The sequence below is a fragment of the Colletes gigas genome, unplaced genomic scaffold, assembly GCF_013123115.1.
Source record: "Colletes gigas isolate AHSC1104 unplaced genomic scaffold, ASM1312311v1 Colletes_gigas_Sc00002, whole genome shotgun sequence".
NCBI lineage: Eukaryota > Metazoa > Arthropoda > Insecta > Hymenoptera > Colletidae > Colletes > Colletes gigas.
In genome coordinates this window covers 4,063,885-4,087,759 of record NW_025106631.1, presented here as the reverse complement: position 1 = coordinate 4,087,759, position 23,875 = coordinate 4,063,885, and the positions used below count along the sequence as shown (strand labels likewise).

The window sequence follows — 23,875 nt, the reverse complement described above, 5'->3', positions numbered from 1 at the left end:
AACTCCCGGGAATTAGATATCGTAGACTCGGTGTAAGATGCTTTTCCACGGCTGATCCTCCTTTACGTGAATGCGGATTGCTGGGATGGTTGAATCCAACCGCCATTCTTCCTCTCGCCTCCTTTTCTGCTCGTCTTTTCCATCCTTCTCTCTCTCTCTGTTTCCCTCTGCCACGCTCTACTCGAGTAATTATGCTCCCACAGGGTACGGGATTTTTATAGGGCGAGCGAATTCATTTCCACCTTCGATTTTTCACCCTCGAACTATCGCTGATCAACAAATTCGCAAACGACAGCTTGCATTCTCCACTACCGAATTTCTATTTATTTTTTTTTTGTAACGAGAGAAAAAATGATCTGACTCTGTCTTGAAAATCACAAAGCACGAATTATTTAACCCCTTAACGCTCATATTTTTCGGGTTAACCAAGAATGATCAGTTTTCTTTATTGGATTCGTTTCTAAAAATGCGGTGTTTGTTAATTACAATGTTGTATCTGACGTATAATTTGAAAGAAAAGAAATATTATCATCCCTTAAACCGTTAGATTAAACAAATATCGTTTTTCAAAGCAGTCAGACTCGGGCATGAATGTTAAGGGGTTAATTTCACGGTATGCTGCTGAAAAAATAGAATGATACTACGTACGAAACCCCTCTAATTGTCCACGAAATCGAAACTTAGCTTTTAGGCAATTGGTAGCTAGAATATCTACAATTTGTCGTTGAACATATTTTTACTCGTTTAAACAGAGCGTCTGTTACAATCGTGAATCGGTGAATCCTAAATCGTGTGTATCGCGATCTATAAAGTATCGGTGTCCGGGACTTGGCTCCGTAGTTTAGTTAGCAACGAGCAGGGGATGTTCCCCTAACGCAAGACGACCCTAAGCCTGGATGCACACGAGCGTCGACGTTGCGTTTCCACGTTTTTCCTTGTTCTGGTACACCGACCAAACTTATGATTAGAGTCTATATTTTGGTGAGTTAGGTATCGTAAGTTCAAATTTAGAAGGCATCCACCTTGCACTCCTTGGTTGCTAATCAATTACGAATAAAATCGTTACCAAAAAGATGAACTCTCGTAGATTGGATCAGAGTCTGTTTTCACATTGCTAGCACAAATGTTTACGCGCTTTGGTGTTTGTTTTAGCACACCTACGGGCGAAATCCCAGATTTTTGTTAGCGTCCCATATGCGAGTACGGTCCAGGCAAAAGATTGCCGTAAGAATCAATTGATCCAAGGGGCTGGTTCGAGAATGGTCGAAGGATGAAGTCTGGCGACGGACGAAGACATCCTTGGGGTCGGGTCAAAGCAATTTTCGGCTTCGGAGGCAATCGTGCTCTAATACCCCGAGATAAAATAAAATCAACGACAGTGCCCCTTCGTGAAAGCGATTTCACGCGAACGACAGATCTTGTTCCCGCGAGTTGATTCGCTTTTTAAATTTACAGCGAAGTTACTTATCCTATCGCAGACCTAATAGGGCAGAACTCGTCGATCCACGATTCAACGAACCTCTGCTCGACTTTTATTATCTCAACTTCGAGGTTCCAGTTGGAAGCAAATAAGCAAATTCACACTGTGTTGTCATCGTTACTGATGTACGTCTCATTGTCGGTTACCAAAGCAGTCTTTCAAAATGGCATAAAACAATTTAATTTTTCAGCGAAAAAAAAATTTCTAATCGTTCTGGAAAAATTATTTTTGGTTGCAGAGGTCAATTACAATCATTCTTGGTGAAGAGACATACCCACGAAATCCTGCGCATTTTCGAGAAAAAAATTCGAGAAGGTGTGAAATTTTTTGGCGAAAATTAAAAAACTTCGAATCGTTCTAGAAAAATTATTTTTGACTGCAGGGGTCAATTACAATCATTTTTGGTGAAGAGACATACCCCCGAAATCCTGCGTAGTTTCGAGAAAAAAATTCAGTAATTGTTACAATTTTTCGGCGAAAATAAAAAATTTCAAATCGTTCTGGAAAAATTATTTTTGGTTGCAGAGGTTAATTACAATCATTCTTGGTGAAGAAACATACCCCCGAAATCCTGTGCAGTTTCGAGAAATAAAATTCATTACTGAAAATATGATGTGAGGCCAGAAATGTTTCTGTAATTTCGTTTTCTGTCTCACTTCCTCTTATGTTCATTGCTCATCTGCTCGTACACCTCGTCTGTGATTATATTCCTCGTTTCTATCACCTCATATGTAGGTGTTCAGAATTCTCAAAGAATTTTTTACTCAGAATAGTTCATCGTAGCTGTTTCGAGATTCTGCAGCTACATTATAACAGCTTTCGAGGCGTGATTTGGGCGCGAGGAAGTCTCGAACGAAGATAGGAGCCTGCACCGTTCCCCTTTGTGGTTTAGGAATTCGATTGACGATGCGTTTCAAGGTACATCAGTGTACCCGATCATGTTGGTATCCGAAAAGAAAAGGTCGCGGGGAATAAAAAAATCCACTTAGATTCCTATCATGGATTGATCGACGGAAAGGCTACATACGAAAAGGTTAGATACACCTTCGAAATATCTCGGTGCGCCGTTGTAGGAAGCAATTTCGCAATTTTTCTTCGCCGACTTTGTCATCTTCGCTTTGCTATTCGCCGGGGCCGAAATACAATTTCCCCAGCGCGCTGGATAAGAAAGTGTTCGAGAAAGAGAGCAGAGAGAGAGAGAGAGAAGCTCTTTCGAGTGTAGCACCATAGTCCTTTATTGACGTGTCTTCCAAGAATTTTCAGAATCGCTTTCTCCCGTGGGAAGCTTCCCCTTGGCGTGTCATATATATCTCCAACCCTGTTCATGTGTGTCGTCTATGTGTGTGTGTGCATCGAAAAATTTTCTGAAAAACCATTTAGAAACGCGCGTTAGTACGTTTATCGTTAAATTGATCAATAGTTATCGTCTATGGGGTAAGGGAATTCGAGTTTATAATAGTTATTTTTAAGGCATTAGTCCTTCGGTAACTAAAAATCTTTATTTCGTAAAAGTAGCGACGGAAACCGCGCGATCGAGCTTAAGCATTTCCGTAGGAAAGTGCAGGGACGAGTTAAGGAGGCGGTGAAACATAAACTGAAGCGAATGGAAGGTCGAGGATCGGATTTGAAAGGCCGCGGGGCAAACAGAAAACGGTGCTTTTATCATTAAGTAAACAATTGCGGCAATATCGCCCCGATATCTCGTAAACGACAAACATCTGTGGGATAATAACTGTGAAAGCTTTGGAGAAAGCACGTCTCGTGGACCTCTGTCGCGGCAGACGGATTTGTTGGAAAAGAAATTTTCGCCCCCTGGCATCCCCCCGACTTCCTCCTTGCTTCGTGTATAGCCTCTGGGAAGAAGCATTCGCGCCCGAGGATGGTTTTATTAACCCGTTAAATGCCTACGTTCTTCCCCGGAGAAGCTCACCGTTCGAGCATTTATCAAATTAATTTAAAAATGCCGGCGAAAATTTCGGTTCGCTGGCAAAATTGGAAAGAAAATTTTCCACGCCTTTGGGCGAAAGGAAAATCTTATTTGCTCAAGGTTTTCGTCTTCCATCAAAAGCTCATCACGAAGAGAGGTCCTCCGTGTCTAACGACGCCGTAACCATGAATTCGAAAGCTTATTACTCGAGAATCCCAGTAAACGACGATATTAAAAAATAATTTTTACAATCTGCATCGAAGCTATTTTTCAAATCTTGAATGGTCCATTTACGTTAGTCGGTTGGAATAATAATGAGAACCCACCCCAAAAATGGCGGTTAAGCCCTACACGGTAATCAGGGTACAAAAGGACGGAAGAATTCGGCGATCGGGTAGATTTAAAGAGTCATGGTAGCGGTTGAATTTGAAAAAAATCAGCTTCGTGGATTTAATGGTCCCTCTTTAACGGTGAGGGCGCGACAGATCTCTTTATTCGGCCGGCACAAAAGCACCGCGCAGATTACACAGCCAGGAATCCCCTCCTCTATGGATTCTACGACGACGCATTATGGCAGCACGCGGCGAAGTAACGTGGAAGGACATCATCCCTGGACAATACAGACTTGGATCAGTCTATCCTCTTTCCCCGTAACGCGCGATACTTTATTGATCTTGGAGCAATTCCCGCGGATCAATGGGAAATCAATCATCCCTCGAACATCGCGCCCCGCTAATTCGCGGGCTAAATCTTCGAAATGCCTCGTAGAAACTTAGGGACGTTCTCGTATCCTATCAATCTCTAATCAGAATCACGCAAAATTAAAACCTTTGTCTTTGGAATCACGTAACTCGAAAAGCATTACGCTTAAAACAGAATGGTCCTTTTACAAAATTATTACCCACTTATCTGACATTACTTGCTGTTGGAATTTTTTTTGTTGAGTGAATCATAAGTTATTAATAAAAAAAAATAAGAAAAATTATAATCGTCCCAAAATCCCGTCTTTGAATCCATATTACGAATTCTAAGGGTTAACAATTTTATCGAAAGGAGAAGAACAACGGGGAATAACGTGAAAACGGAATATCGATTTCAAGATATGTATATTTACGAGAAGTGAAACTTTTTTATATACAGATATGAACAGCAAATACATTCCCATATTAATCTACGCTACGTATGACTATGCCTACCGACTATACCTGCGGTTTGTGAACGTGGTTTACAAGCTCGCACAAACTCGATGTTATGATACATATTTATAAACGTAGTTCTCGATCTATCGCTGACAAGATTGTTACAAACATTTTGTCAATTGTTATGATACACGTTTTTAACATCTACTGTTCGCCATTACGCAAACAAATACTTTCGTTCGCAAGATCCTGCATCCGCGTTAATAGATTTCAACGAAAATATAGCTCTTCACTTTCTTCCAGCCAGAGACGAACTTAAGTTTTCGAGTAGATGTTGAAGGGTATTTTTTACGAAAATCTATTATTCCTTATTTAAAATTTACTGTTCATTATCCAAAATTTCTCCCAGAAAGGGTGCTTTGTAGCTTAAGATTGTATAAATAAGCTATTGTTATTAAAGATTGAGTGGCCTAAAAAATTTACGTAACTTGGCAAGATCTCTTGGAGAGATCTTAATTTTTCCAATCAACCCGATACGATAATTTCATTAAATGAAATTATCGAGAATTATTAACGAGCTGCCCCCTTTTCGTAAAATCTATAGTACCAATCGTCGTCGATAGGGAAATTAATCTAATTTACAAGTACGATCGCTAGATAAATATATTTCTTATGCACAAATAAATTATTTTACATACTTTCAAGTTTTCCTCGACTCCCATAAGCTCTTAATGACTTTTAAACAACATTGCACAGTACGGTCGACAAATTCTTTTGCGATAACCTATAACGCACGCGTATTTACAATCTCGCCGTTGTTTGACTGTTGCAAATAACAACAGAGATGGGCAAAATTTTCATTCAAAAATTGAAGCTCGAGAATGAATTGGATTCATCGACGAAGATGCAATTTTTTATCTGGTATATTCGAATAAAATGTTGCCCCTCTCTGTATAACAGCTATAGCGAACGGGACACTTTACAACGATACTTATTACAAATACTTTCGCGCCGCTTACATCTAACAAACAATTAAATAATAAATAGTTTTCTCCACCTGTGAGTAAAAATAATATTAAAACGATTGAAGTGGCAAATTTGGCGGTCTTAAACAAGTATTTATACCATTTTTCAATACATCGAACGCATTTTAACGAGCTACCGTTATCAGTTTTTTTTCTTTCGCGATAAATGCTTGTTTAAGGAATCACAATAAAGACCAAATTCGATCATGTTCGTACGCCCTCTACCGAAATACCGTGCTCGAAACATTAATTTCTCAAAACAAAGGTGAAATTCGAGTACTACGTCGATATTCCCCCAGAGTTTCGTATTTCGACTAGAAATTCTATTTTTCCCGTTAATATTCATTTCGTACATTTTCTATGGATCGTATGTACAGCTAGCTGCGACTAGAGTTTGTTTAATTAATATTTAACGCTTGCGCGTAGACGTGTTCGACAGCCTGCGCGCGAATTATTCGAGTCTTCGATAAATACAATTATATTCCGATCTCTGCGTTCGGTTCGAACAATGCTAGAATAAATACAGACTACTTTATAAATAATTGATTAACCGATACGTCTGCAAAGTGTTTCGCAGACGTGTTCGTACCTTCTACACGCTTTGGACTAGATGACACTCTTTTATTCTAATCGAATAGAATAATAAATAAGGCGAAACGAAAAAATAAATCGAACTAAACGTTGCATCGTTGGGGACGTGAAAATGGCATTTAATTGTTAATAGCTCGTTTGCAACGATTCGATTTCAATAGAGAAATTTTCTAAACACAGTTAAATGCCATTTTAAGTCGCATTGATCCATGGGGCGCTTAAACAATTAAAACGAATAAATATCGAACAATAATATTGATATTTAATGTACTAATAGTATTTATGTATATATAATTGTCGAACGAACAGTATCTTTCGCGTATTATTTCTTTACTCCGAAAGGGTTCGATTTCCGGTCTAAAATCGAGAGAAGAATATTCGCAGAAATTTTCAAAATTTTTCTATAGACTTTTCTAGACTTTAAACGTCGATCAAATACGAATATTATATTTCTAATTGTAGGTAAATATACGCAGTGTCTCTGAAATAAATACTCGTTCACTTGCATCAGAAACACCCCGTATATTATCAAAGTACCATCATCGAGGACTAGCTTTTCGTTCCCTGACTAGATGCAATTTCTACAGTTTGGCAATTATCGTTAAATTATGCTCCCTGACTAGAAATTAATATCAATTTCTCACCATGAATATTTTGACTAATGGCGATAGTTTCTGTAAAATTGATATACTTGAAAAATGAAACGCAGTGTTGCCTCGCTGCTCGCATAAATTTTCGTTTAAAATTCTTGTTACGAAAGCTTGAGAAAAGAATTTTTTTTTAGAAAAACTTGAGTTGCAGAACCTTTTAAAAAATTCAGTGGGTTTTAAGAGCAAATTTTCGCCCAAAAATCTTCGCACGACGTCTGGACGGTCCCGATTTAATTGCAAGAAGCGAGACAGTACCGTAATGAAATTTAACACGACCTCGCGTTGTTTTTTCCGTTCGAAGCTACCAAATATTTCCATTATGCGAGTCCCTAGTAACTCACTACGATATCTAGTAGCAATTACGAGCAACTATACGAGTTAATTATCAAGTTAACGTTACTCGAGCAACGGGGTTGATCGATCGTCACGGAAATACTAATTTTAACGACTAAGTTTCGTCTCGACTATTAAAAGCTACGGATTCTAAGGTTTAGAGTAATCACGTTGATCACTGTTCCGACTAGATACACATACTTCGACTGCCTTAACTATCTTTGATGTTTAGCTGTATGATCACGATCCCGCGGATCGATAATTCCTTAGATATACCTAACGCGATATAGCACGTTTACTTAAGCTACAAAATGACCGATCGTCGCGCAGCGTGTCCCAACAATTTCCTGTTTCGAGTGCGATTCAATTTGATGTATGTAAATTGTAATCAATACTGTAGTTACTTTCGAGCTGTCAGGCAATTTTGTTTCAACAATATTGTGTTTACTTTAAAACGAAGATACGTAATATTCCGAATATTTATTCGGGGCGCATTAAACTTTAACGCCCGACGTCGGGGATTGATCAATCCAAAAGTTATGAATTCATTTCGAATTCCCGCGGAAATAACACGCTGCGCGTCGGCTGGAATAAATATTAGGTAACACGGATAAATGCAGCCCGTTATTTACACGCGGTCACGGTTTACATCCGACCTCTCCACCCTATCTACACATTTACATCACACGAACACCGGATTAACCTAATTGATTCAGCGTTCCTAATTCTACGCGAATATACAACCGAGCCAGCCACTTTACGTTCCTCGTGCGCTTCTCTTCGATCATTGTCTCAAATCTATGAGAATTGAAATGCTGTTACCAAATCAAAAAAATACGAAGCTGATTTCTTTTGTTTCGCGAAAATAAAAAAACCTAGACACGTTTTCTCATTGACTGTCTCTTACCTCTCTGTTCATCGAGGTATTCATTCGCCATTCGTTGACCAAGAGAAACTTCCCATTTTCAATAATCAAACGCCTAGTATGTGATCGAATGTTCACAGGAAGTGTACAGAATTAAAATGTAAGATTCAACGCCAGATAGAAACAATTATATTCAACCTTTGAGTACCGATCCTCGCGAGACTGGCTTGCACATTGACGAAACGTTGTTCGTACCGGTTTTTCTCGAAAACAAAGCCTCGTATGGAAAAATATTCGCCACCATTTTTGGTTCATTTTTTCACGTGGAACAACCATCGGTTAACGGGCACGTTGTGCAGAATTCGAGTCGCGCGGGAAGCTCCGGAACGAATTAATTCGCCGCACGTCGAGGATTTGCTGTGATTAAATAATTGTTCGGACGAAAATCGCGTCCGGATTAACTTTTATCGACAAAGCCACGGCTGATCCATCGGCGAGGGTCTCGCGCGAACACAATGAGGAGCAATTTTAATTTTCATTGATGGACGAAACTCGATTCCGCGCGCGTGCCGCCATCGCTCCCGGCTGTTGGCGTCTAAACGCGGATGGTCAAAGGGTTATGGTCTGGGTTGGGACGAGAATCGTAACGTAAACGTTACGTACGAGGCTCGTAAAGTCTGAGAAAATTATTTATTTTGCCGTTTGATCGATTATGAATCGAAAGAGGCGGAGGACGATGGAGCAAAGCTAGTTCGAGGCCTGAATTTTTTAACGCGTTGGCTGTCGCGGTGGCCGCTGGTGGCTGAGTCGAGCGGGTTTGCAACATGTTAATCTGTTTAAAAACTATAATAAATGTATTCGTTGACAATGGGAAATGTAAAGTTCTACGCTAGTTTGATTAGGAATGCTGTAAAGTAACCGACACACCATTGGATTATCTGAATTCGTGGGAAACCCCGTTAAGCAAACGTCTGCAAGGCATATTATTAAAAAGGTACGATAAAAAGGAGCCGATTTCGGTAATTTTTCATTGCATGAATTTGGTATATGGAATAGCCTTATTAACGATTGTTCAATGAACCGTGGCTCATAGTCATTTACTCGTATACTGAAGGAATTTTACGGAAATAGCAACGGTCCAAAGAGACTTGGTCCGGGGCAGCCGATGCGATCTTAGGGCAGAGATGGAAATAAGATTGGTAAATAATTACAGATCGAGTCCGAATCTCCAATAGAGTCCGGGTCTTCGGGGCAAAGGTCTCGCGGGGAACTCGTGTCAGGGCATCTCGGTGGCCAGGGTGCCGTCCGAGACCATCTGAGCCGCTGCGACGTCCGCCTTGGCCACGGTGCCCTGTGCCTCGATGAGGACGTTGTTGTTCGCTTCCGGATGCTGGGTGGCCAGATGCTTCCTGAGGGCGACCTGCCTGGTGAACTTTGCCTCGCACCTGGTGCAGGGTATCTCGACGCCGTTGGCGGTGGACGCGTGCTCGCCGTTGGCAAGCCTGGGCTTGTGCCATCGCCGGTGGGAGGCCAGGTTCGCGGGGCACGAGAACCTCTTGTCGCACTCGGGGCATCTGTACTCGACGTGGGCTATCCTGGAGCACCTGTGCTGCGCCAATTGGAACGCATCCTCGTGTAGTTGTCTGCACAGCTTGCACTGATACGGGCCCAGACGGTTCTCGATCTTCGCTAGCTCGGCGCGCGCCTCCTCGGTGACTTCAACGATGTTGAAGGCGGGATCGATGTCCCCGGTGACGACCGCCTCGTCGGGGCCCAGGATCACGGTCCCGGACACCGGGCTGCTGGTGTCCTCGTCGAACTTGAGCCGCCTGGCGTGCTTCTTCTTCGGTCGTTGCAGCAGCTTCTCGGCGGGGCCGATTTTCGAGCCGCTGTTTGTCATCGACGACGCCGGACTGGCGTCCTCCTCTCTGACCTTTCTTCGCGAGCAATGAGGCGGCGAGGGCGTGCTGGGCGGCGTCATGGGCGCGTGTTGCATGCCCTGCAAGTGATGCTGCGGCGTCAGGAGCAGCTGCTGATGGTAGCCCTGCTCCGACTGCAAGTGACCGGGACTGGCCAGCAGAAGCTTCTGACTCTGTGCGTAATACGACTTCGCCGCAACGTCGCTGGGCGAACCGAACGGAACGGAGGGCTTCTCCGCGGAGTCCTGGAGCGAGATCGCGTCGTTCTTCGAGAGCAGTTGCTCGTAACTGGAGTGACTGTGAACCGAGGAGCTTCGCGGCAGGGCGTCGAAGTCGTCCACGACCAGGGAGCCCGCATCCTCGCTGTTCCTTCTGTACCTGGTGCTCTCGGACTCCTTCTGCAGATCGTTGAGGATCCTGTGTGCTTTCTTGGGCTCCTCGGTCTTCGGGGTGCTCGGCGTGGGCGGCGGCTTCAGGGACAGGTCCAGGGGGCACGGTGTCGACGACCTGGACAGGTCCCACGTCTGCAGAACGTGCTGCTCGGGAACCCTCGGGTAGCTCGAGGGATTCTCCATGGGAATGTGCCAGGTAGCGGGCGTGCAGTACGGATGCTGGTGGATCTCGTCGCCATAGTAGCCCAGATAGTTCAACCCGGGGGCCAGGAACGCCCGGGGCAAAGAACTGTGCAACATGTTGATCGCACACCTTCGACGGTTGCTTCTTTCTCCAATGTTACGTTTACACCGACCATACGTTCGGGACTTCGACGGTTTTCATGATTTAGTTGTTTCTTTTCGTTTACCACGGTCTCGTCGAATTATTCCCGCACAATCTGTTCTTCGCACCCGACCTCCAGTCACTGAGTCACCGGGACTGATTCTCAGAGTCCCCCTTTTCGGGGAAAAGTTTTACACACGATCGCCCTTCTCGACGGCCGAACGCCGTTTGACAGAAGAACGCCTGCACCGCGTCTGGTATATTTGAACGCTCCGCCCGGGAGCTCGCTGACGTCTCGGCTCCGATTGGTCGATCGTCCTCCAGCCCCCATCCCCCACCACCGCTCGCGACTTCCACCACTTCGCTGAAATTTTGGCGCGTGCTCGTGTAAACGCTCGCCGCCCCGTCGACCGCGTAAGTAACTAATGAATGTGGGTGTACGGTACAGACGCTGCCGCGCAGCTACCGGACGAACAGTACTTAATCCCTCGCGGCCCTACGTCCAGCTAGATTCGACGAATATTTTTCCTACCCACGCTCGACCAAAGGACGAAATTGCCCACTTTTGGCCTTGACCGAAAAACCAAACGTTCTCTCCTAGCATGTTTCTATGCATCCTTGGGAGCAAAACGTGCGTTCATTTTACCCGTGGTTGCAGTTTGTTCGATATTTGCTCCTCTTTAAGAATTTTTCCTTAATTCTCAAATTCTTCTCACGTTTATTACTATGAGTCTACTACTATTATTATTTCTTATATTATACAGTTGTTCAGTTATATACCTGATAAACGTAACTCTAGTCGTCTTTTCGGAATCATCGAAGAAAAAGCAATAGTGTTTCAGTTTCATCCATAGTGCTATATTCGAAAACGAAAGTAGCTCTCATCGAAGATCCCTATTCGTTTATAAACCTCCAACCGAGCACTAAAGGGTTGACGTTGAAATTTGTATCCGTCGATTCGTGGAATATCAGTACGAAATCTGCGAGACTTAAAAAGAGTCCTTTAAAGGTTAACGAAGGATTGGAAAAGTAGTCATAAGCAAAGACGGGGAGTTGTCAACGATTTCGTTGATTGTTGATTGCCACTGATCTGACGGAACGAGCGAACGTCTTGACGAGACCTCAAAGGGCTCTCGTCCAATTACAGTGCCCGATTGTCCGGTCTGAACGGTTCCCAAGGGTGGAGATTAACCGCGGAAATCGGCTAAAGTCTCCACACGTTCACACGTTTCGGTCCGTTGACGTCGACGGGAAATCCATCAGCGCTGTGAAATTATTTACGACGATTAATCGAACATACGCCGCTGGTAATTAAGTAAGAAGATGAAGAGATTACGATGCTACCGCGAAACCGGCAGCTCCTGCGGATTTTCGACCTGTCTGGTAAACTTTGGAAGTTTGCACGTTGTTGGGAAAAATTATAAAACGTTCGACTAAAGTTTATTAGTTTCCTTATGATGATTTTTATTAATAGAATTAATGAAACGGAAGCTTTACAGAGGGCTGTCTCAACCCCTAAATATAATAATTCGTATCTTACTTTAAGTATTTCTTATATTTTTGCATATTAAATGCATTCTGTAGTTTTTTCAGTATTAAAATTTCCCATAAATGCATAAACATCTTCAGTCTACTTATGATATTATGTCATTTTTACAGGTCGTTTGCTTCTATTATTCGCGGTATTCCAATATTTTGGTACTCCAAAATTATCGACAGTATTTTATATATGCTTTTTCTGTGCCAAAAAACAAAGTGTGGAAAAAAAAAATCTAGGAGTAGGCGTTTTACAGTAGAATAACCCCTCGAACCGATGCATCAGCGTCCGCGGGGGTCTTAAGGCTTGTGCGTCCACCCCCACGCAGGTTGACAATTGTCCTCGCGACGCGTATCGTAGAATTATTTCGCATTCTGTCTGTCGCGTGGAGAACGGTACGGTTGTATTGTCGTTATTTAATAAAAGCAACGTATTCTTAAGGCGCCAACGCTCGAATATCCGTGGGGTTTTGCTACGCTCGCACGCGCGCAATTATGGTCGTTAAATTGCAGGTTTGTCACGTGCAGCCACGCGGTGGACGACCGGTTGAAATGTTCCCACGCTGTCGGGTTCCAACACACCTTTCAGAACGGCGTCTTAGCCTCAGACTCGATATTTTCTTTGAAATGGTGATCAAAAAGCAATCGATCCGATAAAATATTTCTTCGGTCGCGAGGAAATTTTCAAAATGGCGTCGATGGGGAAAAAAACATGAAAAAATATGGCAACAGAAAAGCTCGAAGTTTGGAGCGACCGAAATTTCTTATTAATTATTCGTTGCTTTTGGAGAACAGAAAATTTTTATATTTCTCGTTCTTGCATTTTTCAGAACTTTTACTTCGTCCTCTAACGGGACTGTGAGAATTCAAAGTTCCGTGGCTCTTATTGGCGTACCCTGTGGAAAAATTTTCGACAAATAATCACTGCTCCGTAGATTCGAGCGAGCGTCGACGAATCAGAGCGCGCGCTACGTGGAATCGGTGGTTCCCAGCGCTCCGTAATTCGAGCATTGAACGCGCAACGGTGTTTTCAGCCGTTCGTGCACGCGTAGCCGGAAGCGGAGAGTGCAACGCGTGGTAAAATGTTTCGCGAAGTATCAAATAATCATAGCAAATCCGTATCGACCGACTTATCCCGCGTTAATACCTATATTTTACGTTTACCGCAAACTGTATTAGCCCGCGCGATGTTTGCCCGTAATAATGGATCATTTGCCGTTTGTTTTTGTTCCTTCCATCGATAGAATGATTACATCGAGCATGAAATTTTGATCCGCGCCCGCGGAAGCGCGTGATCGATTATGCGTTTACCAGCGCGAACACGACACTCCCACGGATTTTGTTTATTTTGCGGTCGGGGAACACGATATATGCTTCCATATAGAACTTTCATGCTATTCCCATACCAGATATTAATCATTCGAACGAAATATTTACATAGCGAACGAAACATTCTGTCGACGTTCTGTTCTTGGTTCTTGGAAAAGTTCAGCGTTTAAACAGCGTTCATCTTTGCTTAGGTCCCACACAACAATATTTTACGATTCTGAAACATGTGTTTAAAAATTTTAAAAATACAAAGAAACGCGTATTAACACGGATACCTTGACGTTCAACAATGGCGACGACGCATGCAAAGTTAGGAGATTAATTTCTACTAGCCTTCGTATTTTGCTACGATTATATTTCTCTACTTTGCCTTTTTACGTATTACTCTTCCCCTGTATGCTATCGTATCGTCGTAGAATGGAACGATACAGTGGAATGAAATCAAACCACGTCACTTTCACCCTACGCAAAAATACGTGTCCACCAGTCAAATTGAATTACAGATATAGTGAATTTAAATCCCTAAAGTCCTTTACAGCCCTGCCGATGAAGCCATTTAAACTAACCTCATCGAACGGATAGACCGTCACGGTGAAATTGTCGAAAAGTTAACCTACGCGTTGCGTCAAACGGTTCGTACGCGGGGACCCGATAGTTTCGAGTTTCGGGTGAATTCTGTGGGACGCGTCTGAAGGAAAATGTACGGGCAAAGAAGGAGAAGCGACTTCCAGGATAGGCAAGCTTTTTGCCTGCACGGATGTCGACGAGTGCTCCCGCATCCGCCGGTATGGAGGGAGCGAGAGGGCGGCTTTCTACATATTTGATGCGATTTTAATGTCTCTGCCCGGCATATCCGCGTCCCGTGCACCAATAGCACCAGGAACACCATCCCGCCGCACGAGACAGGAGTGACTGCCGTGATGCTCTAATCGGCTTACGCAACAAGCCACCCTTATCCCGAGTTCCCATCACAGCCCCGAGCGCCCTCGCCTCGCCACCGAATCAACGACATCTCCCACCCATCGCTTTCAACGACGGCTGTTACTTTGCGGTTAGATGCTACTTTCCTACCTGCGATTCTCCTTCCTTGCGCCCTTTCTTTCCGCCTACGCCTCTCACTATTACGGTTGCGATCCCGCAGCGTCGACGGAACATCAATTCGAACGAATCGCAATTTACAATCCCGCGATGCAATTGCTCCTGCTACTTCGAAACTCTACCTGTACCTGGTAAGCATTCTGTACGCCTTCCTTGGTAAGTAAGTTTTATTATATCGTGGTCCTTCAAGCACACGTCACACAATGACGAATTTCTATAATATCGTGACCATTAACCTAACCAATTTTATTGCTTTCTTTGGTCTTTATGCATCGTATCTTATTATGATCGGAGTATAGTTTTCCGTTGTAACTAACGCGTAATATGTGATCTTCTTGAAAGTTACTAGTGCAGAGTTGGTTCCTTGTAAGTATAGATATCTTTAGTCGTCTTTAACAGTAAGTTCCTAGCAATTAAAAATCTCGACAAAAAGACAAAGTGGACGAAATTTATAACCTATAACTTTTGTTCGAAACGTTTTCCAACGTAACAAACGTAACTATTCGATGCATTTGTAGCTTAAAAGTACCAATTTGCTCGTAACATTCCCTCAAAACGGTTCGTGTGATAAATTGTGAGCAGACTGTACCTACACGTAAGTGCTGCATGAGAGAATTGCCCTAGGCAAGGACGCGCATTATTGGGTAGAATTACATTAAACAAACATCCCATATATCGGCCTCTCCCTCTTTCCCGATGTTTTTTTTTTTTCATTAAAAGACACGTAGAAATATGTACCGCTGCTCGTTTTAACATTCAGTTGCGATAATAATTCGGAATTTATTGCTGGAAAAAGTAACGAAACTATGAATTGTTTGAATATCAAGGCGTTCGGATAGTAAAATATTGAGACATAATACAGTGTTTAATCTCCTAGATTTTACTAATAAATAGCTATATTAAATATTATTGATTCATTGGCGAATGAAAAGATGTAGAATTCGAGAATGTGTTTAACGTTATATGCTCGCTAATAATTTTACTAGACGTTATTGTTTCACGAACTATAAACTAATTTATTTCTCTCTCTCTCTCAGTCATATTACATTACTCGCGTTATTGATTTCAATATCTATTTGCAGCAAATAGATTAATCAGTTTTAATACTTTATTTTCACAGTTGTAATTCTTTATTTCCAAAAATATATCTATACAATATAAACATTCGTAAAAACATAAACGATAAATGTAACATTCACAAGTATGGTTTTATATACAGAAAATTGTCACAAAAATACAATGCATCACCGTCTTCTTTTTACTGTATTCTGTTGAGGTTCCTTTTCGGCGATAGGTATGTCCTTGTTTTCCATGGACGGTTCAATATACGTAAAAACAAAATTTTTTCCATTTCTCGACAGCTTCGGCGCATCTTTCTGTTTTGCCAGAACAGCTAATCGTTTCAGCGATTTCTCTCCTCTCGCGAGAAACGAACGTTTCTTCATAACACTCTGCAACATTAAAACATATCGCAATAACAATTATTCCAATAAAAGTGTCCCGTTCGATAAACATCAATTTCTAATATCTCACATGTATCGTACGCGAATTGCCTTCCACTTGTGAATTATTCAACATGTCCGCTATAGTGTGGGGTATTCTTGATTCCCTCTTCGAATCGCTCATCTCCAGCAACGTGTCTTGCGACTCCGTTTCGTTCAGTCGTTTCTTCTTCAGAATTTTTAAACCCAATTTAAACACTTCGCTGCTATTTAAATCATCCTCGATCGCAGTGTTTACGTTCGCCTGGAAATAAAACGCGGATTAACAAAAAAAAAAAAACATTCATCGTGGTAAATAATTTATCGGTATTATTCAAATCTATCTTGCCATCTTTTCTGCCAGGAACTTTTCCCTTTCGTGCCTTAATTTACGCCACTTGGCTTCGTCTTCCTCGTCCGAAAAATCAACCCAACCGTCTTTATCTTCCGATGGTCCAAAAGTATCGTTACCGAACTGTTTATCTGAAATCAATAGAATCATTTTATGCAAAAATATTTTCATACAAGACAGTTATTACGAAAGTAGCCTAAGTCTAATAAATAGCTTTGATTACCCTTCGTAATGTTCGATATTTCAACTTGGAAACATATGTTCAATCTCATACCTATATTTTTCCATCTCAACTTCCGCTCCCGTTTACTCTCGCTGAACAAATCCCCGTCTTCGAACAGCAACTCTTTGAGCATATTCACTTCTTTCTGATCCTCGTCCAACACTTGCCTCATATGAAATTTCCCTAACTGTCGTTTTACTTCCGTCTCGTCGATATCCTCGTCGTCCACTTCTTCTAATTCTAATTTGTCCAAGTCCTCTTCGTCTTCGTCCGCGGAAACGTCGCAGTCACTCTCGCTCAGCTCGGCCTCTTTCTCCAAAAAGTTGGCGGCATATTGCTTTATATTTTTCTTCGACACAACCACTTCGTTCTCTTCCGAGTCGTAATCTATATATTTGTCCTCGTCTTCCGTCTGCTCGTCGCCGGACGCAGACGCGTTTTCGTCCTCGTCGTCGGACATATCTAACCGTTTCGCTTTTTTCTTCGAACGTTTTATTTCTGTTTCTATCTGATCTTCTTCGTCGGACGACACGATGCTTAATCTGTTCCAAGGCATTTCATCCTCCTTCGACGGCTGCTCTTTGTTACGCGTGTCTTTCTCGATGGACAGCGAGTCTTCGTCCAACAATACCGACTTGTCCTGCGACATCTCGGTCGATAACTGATTCCTCGCGTTCGTCGCATTATTCGCTTGAGTACTAAACGTCCCAGAACACAGTTCTAACAACTGTGATTCCGTCATGTTTGGCTCCTTGGATAAATTGAGACTGTTCTTATCTTGCGTGAATTTACCAGAGCACAAATCCATAAGCTCCTCGTCCAACAGATTGGTTTGATCGACGAACAGCTTCTTCTGCGACGCTTGCTTTCCAGAATTCTGTGTTGGTTGAAACAACTCGTCGATCTGTGAATTTTCCAAGAGTATCGTTTCGGTTTCGTTAGCATGCGATTGTTCTTCTTTGGTAGACTCCTTTTCGGACATCGAATCAGTATTTAATACCGTTAATTGCGTCAGAGGAGAGACGAAATTAAAGGTGTTCGTCTTCCTTTGCGGCGTTTGATCGTTTAAATTGATCTCAACGTGCTGTTGCGACAAAGGAATGTCACTTTCGTTACCACTGAAATCTTCGTTACCGACCGCGTCGAAAGTTTTCTTAACTTCGCTGGTTCCCGCGTCGCAAGATCTCGAATCGTCGTCCAGCGTTTCGACGATTCGTTTAAAAATTTTAGGTTTCAAAGATATATTACTGCTGTCGCAAGTACTACTACCGTCGTCGTCTTCCAAAATTAATTTTTCACAATCCTTTTCTTCCTTCAAAGTTTCATCCTCGTCTTCGTCTATAATTTCATCGCTATCGTTCATTTCGTCGTCACTAACCTCGGCTTCCGAGTCTATAAAGTCACATTTACTTTTCTTATTCTCTTTCTTCGCGTATATATCATCATCTTCGTCTTCTTCTTCTTCTTCTTCTTCCTCTTCGTCAAATTCATTTTCTTTACTTTTATAAGACTCTATGCTCGGCGAACACGGTTCGCTCAAATTGTCTTCTTCGTTCGTAGACTCGTTCCATTCTATCTCCTGCTCCTTCATATCTTGTTCTTTCTGTTTCCACTCCTCGTTGCGTTTCAATGCCATTTTATGTTTCAATTCCTCCTTCAAGCGCATTAACTTTGCCCCAGGTTTGCTCAACATAGGATCCTCGTTTTCGATATTTGCTGGTTTATACGGAAGTGTTTCTTTAATCACCACCAGTTCGTTTGGCGATTCTTTAACTTGCGTCACTGTTACATCGCGTGCGTTTTTATTTGGTTTATTGCTCGTGGAATGTTTAAACACAAATCGATCTATCAACGCATTTATACCACTTTTATTTGGCTTTATATCGTCCGATAAGTCGATTATTAAACCTGGCGTGCCTTTCAGTTTTGGTTTCTCCCTTTGTCGACTCAATAACATTTTCTGTTCATTGATATTTGGAGAGTCGTCGAACTTAGGTGGCGGTAAACCATATTCGTTGTATTCGTCAGACTCCCCTGCCGCTATTCCTAACGATTGTTGTACTATCTTCGCATAATCATTGCTAACTATTGAAGTAGATGTATTTAAAGATTCATTATTACTTTCATCGATACTATTCGTCGCATTTTCTTTCGCATTTTCCTCTTCAACATTTTTCTTTTCTAGTAAATCGTCTACTTTGTTCTCCGTTACTTCGACTAACTCCGTAGTTCCCAATTTAAGGTTTTCGTTTTCATTAATTTCACCGTGAATTTCTAATATTGCCGAATCACTTGTATTGTTTTCTGTTATATTATCCGTCGATGGTTTATTACTTTCGGTATCTTTTATTTCCGTTAGAGTTTCATGCACTTCTTGTGTCACGTTCGAATTATTTTCTTTGTTATTATCGATACACAAATCGTCATCGACAAATAATTTCCTCGAAATATTTTCTTTCTTAAGATCTTGCGCATTTTCTATATTTGCGTTTTCTTTTTCTGCCGGAGAATGACTTTCTACCTCTTCTTCTTCCGAATCTGAAGACTTGTAAAATATTTCAGCTTCTTTCTCTTTTTCTTTCAGGGCTTCGCTGTTCAACAAAAAGATTACAATCTTTTGAACTATTACATCCGATTCAGTAATAAAAACATTTAAAATAAATATACGAAAATTGTAAAATTACTTACTCGATGATAGTGGAAGATATTTTTAACTTTGTTGCCATTGTCGAGGCTTTTGGAAGGGCTGATAATACCTTTTTCCTGCTTAAAAATTCTTGCAACGTTCGTTGTTTAGGGATGTGATAGGGAAGAGAAACTTCTCTTTCCCTAATCAAACGCTGTGTCTCGCTGTGTATCTGTTTCATAGCTTCTTCTTTGGAGGCCCTTACCGAAACCTACGATACAAAAATTAAAGAAACAAATTAAAAAGAAAATTATTTATAATGGTTACTTTGAAATAAACATTCAACTGGTGTAATATTTTAGATATTTACTTTTCTTTTAGGCTCCGAATGTTCTTTCTGTTTTTTGTGTGCGCCGCTTTTGATGAGATGTACTTGCTTTTCATCTTCTGCTTCTGACTCTGAATCTGAATCAATTATAGCTTTCAATCTATTCTGCATCTGTAAAACATGAATTTGAATATTTTTAATAACCGAATCGATCTTAGGTCACAGATCAAACTTACATCGTTCGTGGCCTTTTCTTCATTTGAAATTTCCACATTATCATTATTAAAGGTAATGTCACAAGTTTCATCGGAATCACTATCAAGAAACATCTTAGTTTTTTTCTTATTCAAAGGTGCTTTAGATTTAATACTCTCCTTGGAATCGGATGTTTCATTTTCTGAACTATCGTACACAGGTTTCTTTCTTTTTGTCTTTGAAGGAAACAAATCCTCATCATCCAAATCGCTATCTATGATTTCTGAAAACTTTTTATGTGCATTGCTACTGTCTGGTTCATCTTGTACGAGATCTTTGTCTATTTCTTTTATAGTTTCATTAGGAATATCTGTGTCAATGTTCTCCTTACTCTCAGAAGCCTCTGTAAATACATTTTGCACTTTTTCTATGCAGTCTATTGTCTCTTTATTAAGTTCTATTTCACTGGATTCATCGCCTTTGTTAGACATATTTTCGCCATTCGTATAATTGACGTCGCAACTTTCACTCATTTTCATACAAGTTCAATTTTTATCTGTTTTGTCCGAATGAATCGTTATTACAATATACAAGTTTGTACTTTCTGTCATGTGCTTGTTACTGTTTCCATAACCATATAAACAGCTACGAATAAAACCAAATTACCAAACTTTTCTAAATAATCTTTGACGATCTATAATTCGAACACAATCCTAGACACTATTAAAAATTATATCACACCAAAATTCTTTAACTATTCCCTCTCATTATGATTAATAAATTTGGCGCGAAAGTACCGGAATTCTCTTGTCATAGGTCAGGTTGTAAACAAAGAACCTCGAATCAGAGGGCGCGCGAAGCACCCTTAGAGATTCGATTCGATTCTTCAAAAAATCGATTCGTTCGGTCAAAAAGTCGATTTTCTACTGACAGATTTTCTTGAGAATCGAAAGAACTTCGATTCTTCCTATAATCTGGATTATAAGAATGTGAAAAGGACATTGATAGAACTTAGATTCCATCTATCTCCTTTCTGGTCTCCGCTCACATCAATCTTCTCATGATGAGACCTGGTAATCGGTGTTTGAATAATTTTTGAAGTTGGTATTTCAGTTCGTGTAACACCAACTTTCATAAGGTGCATAGTCTATCTCATAGACGAGGTCTTATATTTCGTCTATGGTACATTAATTTCGGTTGCTGTAGATGCGGAAGAGTTCCGCTGTAGCTTCGGCTGTTGGACCGTAGAGGCGTACCAGGCCGATCGCCATAGATTTTTGCTGTTACCCCATCTTACCACAACATCCCCTAGCTGTTCGAACGATAAGTCGAGGTTCACGAACTATGGGGACCATAGATGGCAGCATGGTGCCGTAACCTTGCCACGAAGAGTTGCTAAGCAACAAAAGTGACGCGCGTGGCGGCCAAGTGACGATGCACGACGGTGACGGTGACGGCGACGGTGACGGCGGTAGCGACGCCGGTCCCCCGAACTTGAATTAATATACGGGAGGCCAAGAATATCCTCGGTGTGCTTCGGGATAGCCAGAAACCAATCGGCGTTACCACAGTGACCCGCGTCATAGCTAAGTTCGCCCGTAGCATCGTGATTCGTTCCGTCGACGCATAAAACAACTCGCCGTTCACTCGTTCGTTCGCTCCGCTCGCTCATTGCCATTTCTTCTCGCTTTCCTTTACGCGATATTTTTTCTTTTTTTTTTTTTTGTTGCCAATATGCTGGACGAATGCACGGCCGGCACATGTACCCGTTGATACCGCGTCTAGTGCGGATCGTAGAAAAATAACTAACGCTGCCCGATAAACCGGTTTCGCCGCAACGAAGCGGTGACCTCCTCGTGCTCGAGAATGCTGTAAACTGTGACAAGTATTCTTTGCTCGCGTTCATAGAAATTGTTGGTGCGTGGTTGGACGCGAACAACATTCCCCAGCCAGTGGGGATTTGCCAGAAATCTAAGCATTGCGTGAACCGCGATGGACGAAGAAGAAATCGACGGCGTGAAGTCGCCTATCAAGAGGCTTGGCTCCACGCGGAAGCTGCTCGTCTTTAACAGTAAGTTCTAGCCACGCACTTGTGCCATCTCTCTCTTTCTCTCTAGTTTCCTTTCTTCGTTTTGTTTTTCCTATCATTATCCAAAGGGAAAGTCAACTTTTTTGCGACGATCGGCGTACGATTTGCCGATTACAGGCGAGCTCGTTTCCCACGATGCGAGGGGTTTGAAAATAGTAACTTTATTCAAAGCTTTTCTCTCGTTCCGCGGAGTTTGCTGTGAAAATTTTTGTTAGAAAACCAGCGAGCTTTCTTCGATATGAAATTTCCTTTAAACAAGCAGGTGCAAATTATTCGACGCGACGAATAAAGCAGCAAGTTTTAAGAATACGTTAACGCGTTGCACGTGTTTTCGAACGCGTAACGTGTTTGATTTATATAAGTATGAGATGAATCTGAGGACAGTATGGACAGCAGATGTTAGAAAATCTCGCTACAACGCGCTGCACGAGAGCTTAGGAGTGCGAGATTTCGAAGAATGATGTGAACGTCAATGTTTTTATGTAGAGAAAGGTGTTGCTTGTACTGTACCGTAGATCGCGTGTTTGCAATACGGACGAAGGCAGAAGTTCAAATTAATATGAATTCTCGTACAACATGCACTGTTCTTTGATGCAAAATATTATGTACATGACCGTTATTTCGATGGTTTTATTTTTCTCTTTGAAGATGATTTTTGACGCAGATAACTGTGGAAATAATTGTTTGAAAATATAGAAAATAATTTTAAGGGTTTCGTTGACGCCTTTGAAAATTATTACATTCTTAAAGCACGGTTTTTCTCGATAAATCGATCGTGAATTTTTTTACTAAAAATGGAAAAATAAAGGAAGGTTTGTTTCGTTTCGCTTGATCGATGTATGTACGATCGTGTAGCACCTATGGCACTCGATGGGGACAAATGAGGTGCTTGCACGTCTCCCGCTTGAAATGTTGGCGCGGCGCACTTGAAACTGCCTCGTCTGCATATTAAAGTCGTGGGAAGCAACAGGGATCGGTTTCACGGCATTCTGTATTCCGGCGAAAACTCTTCTTACATAATACTACTGTTAAATATCGCTCTTCTATTATTCCGAACGTCCGATACACGTTCGCACGATACGGTGGTTCGATAATACGATTTGTGGCGTTCTTGGATCAGGGATTAACCCATTTGCAACGTTCGCGTGTACAAACGATCAATTTTCCTGGCCGTTATCGCTAAAGCACGTACAGGATCGAGAATTGAAAAAATTTTGAAATTTTTTTTTCATAATATTCGAAACGGTATTTCCTTCGATCGTTGGTTTGCTGTAAAACGTGTCCAGCATTCGTATAATTCGATTTGATTGTAAGTTCTCGGAACAGTGTGCATCGGATGCCTATCCCTATTTCCGTTTACAAACTTTCAACTTCGTTTTTGTTTTGTTTCAACATCGTCCGCCCCTGGTGGTGGTGCTGCTGCTGCTGGCTGCTCCCTCTTTTTTTTTTTTCTCCCTTGGGTACGCACCACGCATACACGCGCGTTAGCATTTTCAGGCGCCGCGTAGATGTGGTATCTATATATTTTTTCATGCCCCACGGGCGCATGCGCACAGTTGCCTTGTTCACCACGACTGCTTCCTCGCAGTCGTGCGTGACTGGCTTGACTGTTTCCTCTATGCATTCTGGCTTTTGTATTTACGTCCGTACGGCTGCAACATTGTCTGTTTTAATATCGATCCCGGTAACCTGGCAGCATACGAATTATGTATACTCGCAGCCTCGTCAAATAATACACGCGTTTTCGTGTCTACCAAAAGTTCATTTTATTTTATAAACGTACAATGGTTCGCACTGAAAATCGTCCAGCGCCGTCTTTTTTCTAGTTTTCGCCGTAGCCCGAAAAGACGTGACGACCGTTACTACGAACACCCTGTACATTCAGTCTCGCACTCGAATAGAACCATTCGTTTTAGTTAAGCTTAATTAGCACGATTCCAGCGGGTTACGAGAAAGTAATTACAAAGAAATA

The 23,875-nt window shown here is 41.8% G+C and overlaps 3 protein-coding genes across 6 annotated transcripts in view; 1 reads left to right on the top strand and 2 right to left on the bottom strand.

Moving 5' to 3' along the window:
- Positions 1–9,286: 9,286 nt before the first annotated feature.
- On the bottom strand, positions 9,287–10,621 carry LOC122401565 (insulinoma-associated protein 1a-like). The gene has a single exon (XM_043403772.1). The coding sequence runs from the start codon at positions 10,619–10,621 to the stop codon at positions 9,287–9,289; it is 1,335 nt and encodes a 444-aa protein (XP_043259707.1).
- Positions 10,622–15,853: 5,232 nt separating this feature from the next.
- On the bottom strand, positions 15,854–20,436 carry LOC122400535 (claspin-like). Its single transcript, XM_043402061.1, has 8 exons — positions 19,856–20,436; positions 19,662–19,790; positions 19,354–19,562; positions 18,166–19,256; positions 16,717–18,132; positions 16,440–16,573; positions 16,143–16,355; positions 15,854–16,060 (listed from the first exon to the last, which is right to left on the bottom strand). Exons 1-8 carry the CDS (start codon positions 20,351–20,353, stop codon positions 15,854–15,856), a joined length of 3,897 nt encoding a protein of 1,298 aa, XP_043257996.1. The 5' UTR covers positions 20,354–20,436.
- Positions 20,437–21,485: 1,049 nt separating this feature from the next.
- Positions 21,486–23,875, top strand: part of LOC122398400 (SLIT-ROBO Rho GTPase-activating protein 1-like) — a 40,238-nt gene continuing 37,848 nt past the window's right edge. For all 4 annotated transcript variants that reach the window (XM_043398210.1, XM_043398245.1, XM_043398255.1 and 1 more), the window contains exon 1: positions 21,486–21,885. In XM_043398210.1, the coding sequence (XP_043254145.1) occupies positions 21,807–21,885 (79 nt within the window). In that variant the 5' untranslated portion in view covers positions 21,486–21,806. The remainder of the gene's footprint in view (positions 21,886–23,875) is intronic.

Bases quoted from the DNA above. Each gene is read 5' to 3' on its own strand.
- LOC122401565 (XM_043403772.1), bottom strand. From the start codon at position 10,621: ATGTTGCACAGTTCTTTGCCCCGGGCGTTCCTGGCCCCCGGGTTGAAC.
- LOC122400535 (XM_043402061.1), bottom strand. From the start codon at position 20,353: ATGAAAATGAGTGAAAGTTGCGACGTCAATTATACGAATGGCGAAAAT. The intron at 18,133-18,165 runs GTAAAGAAAATG...AAGAGGAAGAAG, and splicing joins GAGCATAGAGTCTTATAAAA to AAGAAGAAGAAGAAGACGAA. The intron at 16,061-16,142 runs GTGAGATATTAG...TTAATGTTGCAG, and splicing joins GCAATTCGCGTACGATACAT to AGTGTTATGAAGAAACGTTC.